The sequence below is a fragment of the Salmo salar genome, unplaced genomic scaffold (genome assembly GCF_965601325.2).
Source record: "Salmo salar unplaced genomic scaffold, fSalSal1 ptg000691l, whole genome shotgun sequence".
NCBI lineage: Eukaryota > Metazoa > Chordata > Actinopteri > Salmoniformes > Salmonidae > Salmo > Salmo salar.
Genome location: NW_027675466.1, coordinates 2,268,796 through 2,280,000, shown reverse-complemented (window position 1 = coordinate 2,280,000; position 11,205 = coordinate 2,268,796). Strand labels below are relative to the sequence as shown.

Sequence of the window (11,205 nt, the reverse complement as noted above, 5' to 3'; positions counted from 1 at the left end):
GCACTGTTGGAACCAGGAACACAAGCATTTCACTACACCCACAATAACATCTGATAAATATGTGTACGAAACCAATGAAATAAAATGTGATTGTATTGTTGAAAGTGTTAGATAATTCTCAATCCGTGTTGTGTCTTGTCTAAGAACAGCCCTTAGCCGCGGTACTGTATAATAACCATATATCACACCTCCTCAGGACTTATTGATTTATAAGGCATTATAAAGGTGATTAAAATAATGATACATACGTACTTCATAGAAAACTGTTACCCTTCATATATTCTAACAACTCACATTTTAAGATTCATTATGTCATTTGTTCCATGTTAAGGGCTCTAACATTGGAACAAAACTATTTGTCTCCCTCTTGATGTTGCATGCAGTTCCTCTCTCTCTTCCTGCATTCCTCTAACCCCTCCCTCCCTCTAACCCCACCCCTCTGGCAGAACCAGAAAATCCCTCCCCCTTCACAAACTGTCTTCTGAGGAAACGAAACTGATCTGAGTCTCTGTGTCGTCTGTCTGTGTGAGAGTGAACAACCGTCCAAATGGCTCAACAGGGAGTTCTGCTGGACCAGGACCAGTTCTGTTGTTCTGTCTGTCTGGATCTACTGAAGGAACCAGTCACCATCCCCTGTGGACACAGTTACTGTAGGAGCTGTATTGAGGGCTGCTGGGATCAGGATGTTCTGAAAGGGGTCTATAGCTGTCCTCAGTGCAGACAGACCTTCAGTCCGAGGCCGACGCTGAGTAAAAATAACATGTTGGCTGAGCTGGTGGAGAAACTGAAGAAGACAGGACTCCAGGCTGCTCCCCCTCCTGCTCTGTGCTATGCTGGACCTAGAGATGTGGCGTGTGATGTCTGCACTGGGACCAGAAAGCAGAAAGCACTCATGTCCTGTCTGGCGTGTCTGGCCTCTTACTGTGAGACTCACCTCCAATCTCACTACGAATCTCCTGCTTTGAAGAGGCACAAGCTGGTCAAAGCCACCGCACAACTACAGGAGAAGATCTGCTCTCATCATGACAAACTGCTGGAGGTTTACTGTCGTACCGATCAGCAGTGTATCTGTTATCTGTGTACAATGGATGAACATAAAGGCCATGATACAGTGTCAGCTGCAGCAGAGAGGACTGAGAAACAGGTAAGACCAGAACAACTTATTGGTGACTGTCTGATAAACAAAGAATTAAAGATACAGTAGGAACTAAGGCTGTTTGAATATGAGATCATTGAAATGAAATGGATCCTCAGCAGAACAAATATGAACACAAACCTTGAGTATATTGATATGTTAACCCAGATTCTCCAGATGTATCACCATTTTATAATGTCAAACACTATTATCATTCTGAATGGCCTTTTATGAGTCCAAAGTTCAGTCTCAACCTGTTGATACATGTAGTCCTACCATAAAAACTATAATCATTCACATAGCAACAAATAAATATCATTTAGTAAATGGACCATCCATTTTTTTAGATCTTCCTCTCTATGGGCCCTATGTCACATTACTATACTATTGATCTACTGGACTAATAAAGCTTGATAGCTCATTGAAGAGTGATTCTCCACAGAGGCAGCTGGGGATGAGTCAGCAGAAGGTCCAGCAGAGATTCCAGGAGAGAGAGAAGGAGCTGAAGGAGCTCCAACAGGCTGTGGAGTCTCTCAAGGTGAGTATTGTTGACCAGAGGAGACACACCATTTCACCTGTCTCCTCCAGTCAGAGAGAGAGAGAGAGAGAGAGGTAGAGGGGCCCCTATCCAATCCCACTGACCCCACTGTTGGGAACAGGTTGTCACTGCTGAGGCAGTGAAGAAAGTAGAGGAGGATGGGTCAAGGCTGAAGAATCCTGAGAGGATCCCTGTGAGTAGTAGATCTGTGACAGCACAGAGGGATGGGCCAACCAGTGATATATGCTTCAGTAAGGTTGGCTTCTTAGTGTTCATAGCAAATGGTTATCAACTGTACCACAGAAATGGAATGTAAATCACAGAAAAAAATATGTTTTGGTGGCAGCTGCAGAGAAGTATTTGGTCATACTAGATTTGACTTCAGAAGAGTTCCAGGGTGTGTTGAGTGGTGGTGTCCCGTCCTCCCAGGCCGTTGGCCTGGTGCAGGAGCAGATAGGGTCAAAGTAGTGGAATGGGGTAGTGGGTTTTAATGAGTGTAGGGTTAGTTGGCCTGGTGCAGGAGCAGATAGGGTCAAAGTAGTGGAATGGGGGTAGTGGGTTTTAATGAGTGTAGGGTTAGTTGGCCTGGTGCAGGAGCAGATAGGGTCAAAGTAGTGGAATGGGGGTAGTGGGTTTTAATGAGTGTAGGGTTAGTTGGCCTGGTGCAGGAGCAGATAGGGTCAAAGTAGTGGAATGGGGGTAGTGGGTTTTAATGAGTGTAGGGTTAGTTGGCCTGGTGCAGGAGCAGATAGGGTCAAAGTAGTGGAATGGGGTAGTGGGTTTTAATGAGTGTAGGGTTAGTTGCCCTGGTGCAGGAGCAGATAGGGTCAAAGTAGTGGAATGGGGGTAGTGGGTTTTAATGAGTGTAGGGTTAGTTGGCCTGGTGCAGGAGCAGATAGGGTCAAAGTAGTGGAATGGGGTAGTGGGTTTTAATGAGTGTAGGGTTAGTTGGCCTGGTGCAGGAGCAGATAGGGTCAAAGTAGTGGAATGGGGTAGTGGGTTTTAATGAGTGTAGTGTTAGTTGGCCTGGTGCAGGAGCAGATAGGGTCAAAGTAGTGGAATGGGGTAGTGGGTTTTAATGAGTGTAGGGTTAGTTGGCCTGGTGCAGGAGCAGATAGGGTCAAAGTAGTGGAATGGGGGTAGTGGGTTTTAATGAGTGTAGGGTTAGTTGGCCTGGTGCAGGAGCAGATAGGGTCAAAGTAGTGGAATGGGGTAGTGGGTTTTAATGAGTGTAGGGTTAGTTGGCCTGGTGCAGGAGCAGATAGGGTCAAAGTAGTGGAATGGGGGTAGTGGGTTTTAATGAGTGTAGGGTTAGTTGGCCTGGTGCAGGAGCAGATAGGGTCAAAGTAGTGGAATGGGGTAGTGGGTTTTAATGAGTGTAGGGTTAGTTGGCCTGGTGCAGGAGCAGATAGGGTCAAAGTAGTGGAATGGGGTAGTGGGTTTTAATGAGTGTAGGGTTAGTTGGCCTGGTGCAGGAGCAGATAGGGTCAAAGTAGTGGAATGGGGTAGTGGGTTTTAATGAGTGTAGGGTTAGTTGGCCTGGTGCAGGAGCAGATAGGGTCAAAGTAGTGGAATGGGGTAGTGGGTTTTAATGAGTGTAGGGTTAGTTGGCCTGGTGCAGGAGCAGATAGGGTCAAAGTAGTGGAATGGGGTAGTGGGTTTTAATGAGTGTAGGGTTAGTTGGCCTGGTGCAGGAGCAGATAGGGTCAAAGTAGTGGAATGGGGTAGTGGGTTTTAATGAGTGTAGGGTTAGTTGGTCTGGTGCAGGAGCAGACAGGGTCAAAGTAGTGGAATGGGGTAGTGGGTTTTAATGAGTGTAGGGTTAGTTGGCCTGGTGCAGGAGCAGATAGGGTCAAAGTAGTGGAATGGGGTAGTGGGTTTTAATGAGTGTAGGGTTAGTTAGAAGGGTGTTTTTTAGTATTATCATAATTTCCCCTTTTCCCATTTTGTATCACAAAATATAATGGATTTATATTATAGACCAGTTGAGGCAGGTGAGATGCCTTTGGATATACGACGTAATAAATTGTCATTAGCTTATTGGGTTGAAAGGCTGTGAGGTTGAGCATCCCACTGCTACTGTTCTAGATGACTGTTGGGAATATACTAGTAGACAAGGCAGTGGTTTTGGTTGGACAGTTGGAAAGCTTGCTGATGAGAGTAGTTTCAGGGAGTTGGAGGTTGGCCCTTTCTGTGGTGATAGGGGATGTTCCTCCATGGTTACTCCCAGATCCTGTTGTTGATCTAACCTTGGTAGACAAAAGGAAAGATTGGGTCAGAAGTCAGTGATAAAGGGAAACTGGTTGACAATTACACTGGTAGAAGTTGTTATGCTTTTTTACCTCTTTTCACAGATGGATCCAAGGGCCCAGATAGTGGGCCCACAGGAGCAGGTGTTTACCTTCCTGAATGTGATGTGCAGATATGTAGAAGACTAACAGATGAACTGTCAGTGTACTCAGTTGAACTGTTGGTGATAATAGTTGTCCTCCAGTGGGTGGAGGACGTACAACCTGTTAGAGTTATAGTATCCTCAGATTCTCTGTCTGTATTGAATAGTTTATCATCTGGTAAATCTATTAGGAGTGACCTACTATTGGAGGTATTAATGTTATTATGGAGAATTGAGAGAATGGGTCTAGTAGTGAGATTCTGCTGGGTCCCAGCACATTCAGGTGTGGAATGGAATGAAATTGTAGACTAGTTAGCTAAAATAACTTTAAAACAAGATATAATATATATTAATGTTCCACTGGGTAGAGGTGAGGACAAATGTGAGATCAGAGACATTTTGATAGATGTGTGGCAGAAGAGATGGGACTCTGAGCACAAGGGACGGCATTTATATGCCCTCCAAAGAAAGGTCGGTGGACCAAGGTTCAAAGGTCAGATTAGGAAGGAAGAGGTGGTGTTTCCTCGATTGTGTTTAGGACATTGTACATTGAACTGGTCCTTCCATCTGGTTGGCAGCATCTGAATGGTTTGTGTCTGGAGGGTATTGTCAATGAAACGGTGCAGCATGTGTTGTTATAGTGTTGTAAGGATGTTGAAGAGAGGGAAAGATTGAAGTGTAGGGTCATTGAGGTTGGACGGGGTTGGAGGGTTGGAAGGGATTTGGGGGATGGGGGAGGGTCTATTAGAAGTTAGTAGGGATCTTTTTTATTTTCTCAGAAGTACTGAGTTAGGTAGGAGGATTTAGAAATGGTGTAAAGCGTGATTGAACACACTCCAGCACAGTAGGAGGCGCCATGCTCCTTTAACGTTGGTTTGAGGACCTCCATTATACCATAGAAGAAGAAGAAGTTGGTAACGTGAGGTTTTGTCGTTCGTGAAGAGTGCAGCTATTCTTTTGCCTATTTTCCAAATGTATTTTCTCATGGTGGGAGGGTTTGTTTATCGGTTTCCGCTGTTTATCGGTTAGAGTTGAGGAGGGAGTAGGGTAGTTTGATGTCCTCAACCGAGTGGAGAAGAAACGCTGCCTCTTCTGGTGCGTTGTGGAGAATGGTGTGGAGGAATTATTGATCCTGGTCGGTGAACAGGTGGGAGAGGAACATATACACTCTGTATCCAGAATGAACAAGGCGGTGGTTGTGGTAATGTAAAAGGTGAGTCTTGTTACCCGGCTAGTTACCAGTATGATTTATGTGAGGGGTGTGTTGGTGCTGATTTCGACAAGAGTAGTGGTGTCTAATCTGCCTCCGTTTATTATCACCGAACAGATCCGTAAAGAGTTGGTTCGTTTTGCTAAATGTGGAAGTGTTTATCTGAACGAAATTCAAGGTTAAACAGGGGAGGGGTGGTACACAGGGTTTGTTAGCACAGAGGAGCCCAGTGATATAATATTATATACATAATATTACTATATGTCCCAGCTGTTTGCTGTGGTTTTGAAGTAATTCTCTTCCAGCCCGCGTTAACCTTGTAGGTTTACCTCAGGTAACTTATTATTAACTATCCTTGTAGGTTTACCTCAGGTAACTTATTATTAACTAAACTTGTAGGTTTACCTCAGGTAACTTATTATTAACTATCCTTGTAGGTTTACCTCAGGTAACTTATTATTAACTATCCTTGTAGGTTTACCTCAGGTAACTTATTATTAACTAACCTTGTAGGTTTACCTCAGGTAACTTATTATTAACTAGGTTACAGCTACTTAGTGAGGAAGCTCACTGTTCACCTGGTTATAGATTGTAGTGACTTACAGGGATGGTTGGCGCAAAGCCTTCAAACGTTAAACATATTCTGATCATGGTTAACTGTATATATATTTTTTTATTATATAAAAAGGTGTAAATTCTCAAAAAATCGCATGTCCCTGTTCTCTTTTTCAAGATGTGGCCGATTTAAACAGTCAGAAGAAAGAATAAAAAGAAATAACCTTATTTTATTTGTTTCTAAATGGCTGCTGGGTAATATGATAATCGTTGAAATCTGTTGGTTCGTAGACATCAAATAGAGAGAATGCTGCGCAGGTTCACTGAGTTGTAAACCTAATGGATAGGTGGAGATCATTGATTTGTAGCTCTGACTCAGTTGCTACCTCAGATTATGAGCCTATCAAGTGTGGTGAATGAGGTATGTAGTTCCCACAGAAGACCACAGGGAGGAGCAAGAGAGATATAAACCCATACAGTTTATCTCTTTAAATACCCTGAACCTAACAATCAATCTAATGTATTTATAAAGACCTTTTTACATCAGCAGATGTCACAAAGTGCTGTACAGAAACTCTAACCCTACGTATAACCTGTTTTATCCTGAACCCTAATTCTAGGGTAGGGTAGCCTACAACCCCTTTAGAAACTATTATAGTAATAATATTATGTTAGTAAATACCATTATAGTACTAAATAGGTTCTATTGTTATTTTTTAAATAAAACCTATGTATAGTACTTACCATTTAACTGTTTTTTTTTGTTATTTTATTATATTTACTATTTAGAGGAGTCTGTCTAATTAATGAAAAGTTAAGTTATTGCCAGACTTTTTAATGAAACCTTTATTTAACCAGGTGGGCTAGTTGAGAACAAGTCCTTTATTTAACCAGGTGGGCTAGTTGAGAACAAGTCCTTTATTTAACCAGGTGGGCCAGTTGAGAACAAGTCCTTTATTTAACCAGGTAGGCTAGTTGAGAACAAGTTCTCATTTACAACTGCGACCTGGCCAAGATAAAGCAAAGCAGTGTGACACAAACAACAACACAGAGTTACACATGGAATAAACAAACGTACCGTCAATAACACAATAGAAAAGTCTATATACAGTTGTGCAAATGAGGTAAGATAAAGGAGGTAAGTTAATAAATAGGCCGTGGTGGCGAAATAATTACAATGTAGCAATTAAACACTGGAGTGATAGATGTGCAGAAGATTAATTTGCAAGTAGAGATACTAGTATTAACTAACTGCTATCTCTCTGTCCCTCTCTCTCTCTCTCTCTCTCTCTCTCTCTCTCTCTCTCTGTCCCTCTCTCTCTCTGTCTCTCTCTGTCCCTCTCTCTCTGTCTCTCTCTCTCTCTCTCTCTCTCTGTCCCTCTCTCTCTGTCTCTCTCTCTCTCTCTCTCTCTGTCCCTCTCTCTCTCTGTCCCTCTCTCTCTCTGTCCCTCTCTCTCTCCCTCCCCCTCTCTCTCTCTCTCTCTCTCTCTGTCCCTCTCTCTCTCTCCCTCCCTCTCTCTCTCTCTCTCTCTCTCTCTCTCTCTCTCTTAACAGCGCTCTGCACAGGCAGCAGTGGAGGACAGTGATCAGATCTTTACTGAGCTGATCCGCTCCATTGAGAGAAGGAGCTCTGAGGTGAAGGAGCTGATCAGAGCCCAAGAGAAGGATCAAGTGAGTGAAGCTGAAGGAGTCCTGGAGCAACTGAAGCAGGAGATAGCTGAGCTGAGGAAGAGAAGCACTGAGCTGGAGCAGCTCTCACACACAGAGGATCACATCCATTTCCTCCAGGTAACTAAACTGTCTTGTTACATGTGATATGAAATGAACTTCATGTGAAACTATTCATCTCAATCATTATGTTGTCCTCTCTCTGTGTCCCTCCCTCTCTCTGTGTCCCTCCCTCTCTCTGTGTCCCTCCCTCTCTCTGTGTCCCTCCCTCTCTCTGTGTCCCCCCCTCTCTCTGTGTCCCCCCCTCTCTGTGTGTCCCCCCCTCTCTGTGTGTCCCCCCCTCTCTGTGTGTCCCCCCCTCTCTCTGTGTCCCCCCCTCTCTCTGTGTCCCCCCCTCTCTCTGTGTCCCCCCCTCTCTCTGTGTCCCCCCCTCTCTCTGTGTCCCCCCCTCTCTCTGTGTCCCCCCCTCTCTCTGTGTCCCTCCCTCTCTCTGTGTCCCCCCTCTCTCTGTGTCCCCCCCTCTCTCTGTGTCCCCCCCTCTCTCTGTGTCCCCCCCTCTCTCTGTGTCCCCCCCTCTCTCTGTGTCCCTCCCTCTCTCTGTGTCCCCCCCTCTCTCTGTGTCCCTCTCTCTCTCTCTCTGTCCCCCTCTCTCTCTCTCTGTCCCTCTCTCTCTCTCTCTGTCCCTCTCTCTCTCTCTGTGTCCCTCTGTCCCACTGTCCCTCTGTCCCTCTCTCTCTCGCTCTCTCTCTCCCTCTCTCTCTCTCTCTCTCTCTCTCTCTGTCTCTCTCTCTGTCCCTCTCTCTCTGTCTCTGTCCCTCTCTGTCTCTCTGTCTCTCTCTCTGTCCCTCTCTCTCTGTCTCTGTCCCTCTCTGTCTCTCTCTCTCTCTCTCTGTCTCTCTCTCTCTCTCTCTGTCCCCCTCTCTCTCTCTGTCCCCCTCTCTCTCTGTCCCCCTGTCTCTCTCTCTCTCTCTGTCCCCCTCTCTCTCTCTCTCTCTGTCTCTCTCTCTCTCTCTCTCTGTCCCCCTCTCTCTCTCTGTCCCCCTCTCTCTCTCTCTCTGTCTCTCTCTCTCTCTCTCTCTGTCCCTCTCTTTCTCTGTCTCTCTCTGTCTCTGTCTCTCTGTCTGTCTCTGTCTCTCTCCAGAGTTATCAGTCTCTCTCCAGTATCAGTGTATCTTCAGACTTACCCAGCATCGTTGTCCGTCCTCTTCAGTACTTTGGAGATGTGAGAAAGACTGTGTCTGAACTGAGAGAGAAACTAGAAGACTTCCTTAAAGGAGAATGGACCAAGATCTCCACTACAGGTGTGTTGAAAACAATCAGAACATCAACTTTAGACCATTGAAAGTTCCCTACTAGTCATATACATGTGGAATATGGTATGATGATAACATTCCCTCTCTCTGTCAATGTGTTTGTGTGTCTGTAGTGAATATAGTGGAGGTTGTTCTGCCTCCAGAGCCCAAGACCAGAGAACAGTTGTTACAATGTGAGTCTCTTTATTGTGAAGTAACTAACAGTCTCTTTTTACTGCCACTCCTAACAATCCCTCTAGAAATATATAGCAATAGTAGATCTAATCAAAGACTGGGTATCTATCTGACTCCTCATATTTCTCTGATTTGATCTCTGCTGTGCTCTAATCAAAGACAGGGTAGATACAGTATCTGACTTAACTTATTGTTCTGACTCCCCTCATTGGTCTCTGCTCTTCTCCCAGATTCCTGTCAGCTCACACTGGACCCAAACACAGCAGGCACACTCCTCTCTCTGTCTGAAGGGAACAGAAAGGTGACCTATACAGGCCAAGTCCAACCATATCCTGACCATCCAGACAGATTCACAAACACGTTGCAGGTTCTGTGTAGAGAGGGTCTGTCTGGACGCTGTTACTGGGAGGTGGAGTGGACTGGGGATGTTATTACAGCAGTCTCATATAAAGACATCAGCAGAACAGAGACAGATAATGGATTTGGATACAATAACAAGTCCTGGAGTTTACAGTACTATAGAGGTGATTATTATTTCAGACACAATGATGTTGGGACTAAAGTATCAGGCCCTCAGTCCTCCAGAGTAGGAGTGTACCTGGATCACAAGGCAGGTACTCTGTCCTTCTACAGTGTCTCTGACACAATGACCCTCCTCCACAGAGTCCAGACCACATTCACTCAGCCCCTCTATCCTGGGTTTAGTCTTACTGGTACTGCTAAGCTGGTAAAACTGTAGTAGGGTCCACATAGATACTAGTCATGCTGGTGTAGTCTATAGCTGAGCTGGTTAAACTGTAGTAGGGTCCACATAGATACTAGTCATGCTGGTGTAGTCTATAGCTGAGCTGGTTAAACTGTAGTAGGGTCCACATAGATACTAGTCATGCTGGTGTAGTCTATAGCTGAGCTGGTTAAACTGTAGTAGGGTCCACATAGATACTAGTCATGCTGGTGTAGTCTATAGCTGAGCTGGTTAAACTGTAGTAGGGTCCACATAGATACTAGTCATGCTGGTGTAGTCTATAGCTGAGCTGGTTAAACTGTAGTAGGGTCCACATAGATACTAGTCATGCCGGTGTAGTCTATAGCTGAGCTGGTTAAACTGTAGTAGGGTCCACATAGATACTAGTCATGCTGGTGTAGTCTATAGCTGAGCTGGTTAAACTGTAGTAGGGTCCACATAGATACTAGTCATGCCGGTGTAGTCTATAGCTGAGCTGGTTAAACTGTAGTAGGGTCCACATAGATACTAGTCATGCTGGTGTAGTCTATAGCTGAGCTGGTTAAACTGTAGTAGGGTCCACATAGATACTAGTCATGCTGGTGTAGTCTATAGCTGAGCTGGTTAAACTGTAGTAGGGTCCACATAGATACTAGTCATGCTGGTGTAGTCTATAGCTGAGCTGGTTAAACTGTAGTAGGGTCCACATAGATACTAGTCATGCTGGTGTAGTCTATAGCTGAGCTGGTTAAACTGTAGTAGGGTCCACATAGATACTAGTCATGCTGGTGTAGTCTATAGCTGAGCTGGTTAAACTGTAGTAGGGTCCACATAGATACTAGTCATGCTGGTGTAGTCTATAGCTGAGCTGGTTAAACTGTAGTAGGGTCCACATAGATACTAGTCATGCTGGTGTAGTCTATAGCTGAGCTGGTTAAACTGTAGTAGGGTCCACATAGATACTAGTCATGCCGGTGTAGTCTATAGCTGAGCTGGTTAAACTGTAGTAGGGTCCACATAGATACTAGTCATGCTGGTGTAGTCTATAGCTGAGCTGGTTAAACTGTAGTAGGGTCCACATAGATACTAGTCATGCTGGTGTAGTCTATAGCTGAGCTGGTTAAACTGTAGTAGGGTCCACATAGATACTAGTCATGCTGGTGTAGTCTATAGCTGAGCTGGTTAAACTGTAGTAGGGTCCACATAGATACTAGTCATGCTGGTGTAGTCTATAGCTGAGCTGGTTAAACTGTAGTAGGGTCCACATAGATACTAGTCATGCTGGTGTAGTCTATAGCTGAGCTGGTTAAACTGTAGTAGGGTCCACATAGATACTAGTCATGCTGGTGTAGTCTATAGCTGAGCTGGTTAAACTGTAGTAGGGTCCACATAGATACTAGTCATGCTGGTGTAGTCTATAGCTGAGCTGGTTAAACTGTAGTAGGGTCCACATAGATACTAGTCATGCTGGTGTAGTCTATAGCTGAGCTGGTTAA

At 44.8% G+C, this 11,205-nt stretch overlaps 1 protein-coding gene across 1 annotated transcript; it reads left to right on the top strand.

Moving 5' to 3' along the window:
* The first annotated feature begins 500 nt into the window (after positions 1–500).
* LOC145877165 (tripartite motif-containing protein 16-like) lies at positions 501–10,314 on the top strand. The gene is made up of 6 exons (XM_082972456.1): positions 501–1,144; positions 1,578–1,673; positions 7,385–7,618; positions 8,640–8,799; positions 8,925–8,984; positions 9,216–10,314. The coding sequence occupies exons 1-6, from the start codon at positions 548–550 to the stop codon at positions 9,722–9,724; spliced, it is 1,656 nt and encodes a 551-aa protein (XP_082828582.1). The 5' UTR covers positions 501–547; the 3' UTR covers positions 9,725–10,314.
* The last annotated feature ends 891 nt before the right edge of the window (positions 10,315–11,205 follow it).

Bases quoted from the DNA above. Each gene is read 5' to 3' on its own strand.
- LOC145877165 (XM_082972456.1), top strand. From the start codon at position 548: ATGGCTCAACAGGGAGTTCTGCTGGACCAGGACCAGTTCTGTTGTTCT. The intron at 7,619-8,639 runs GTAACTAAACTG...GTCTCTCTCCAG, and splicing joins ATCACATCCATTTCCTCCAG to AGTTATCAGTCTCTCTCCAG. The intron at 8,800-8,924 runs GTGTGTTGAAAA...GTGTGTCTGTAG, and splicing joins GACCAAGATCTCCACTACAG to TGAATATAGTGGAGGTTGTT.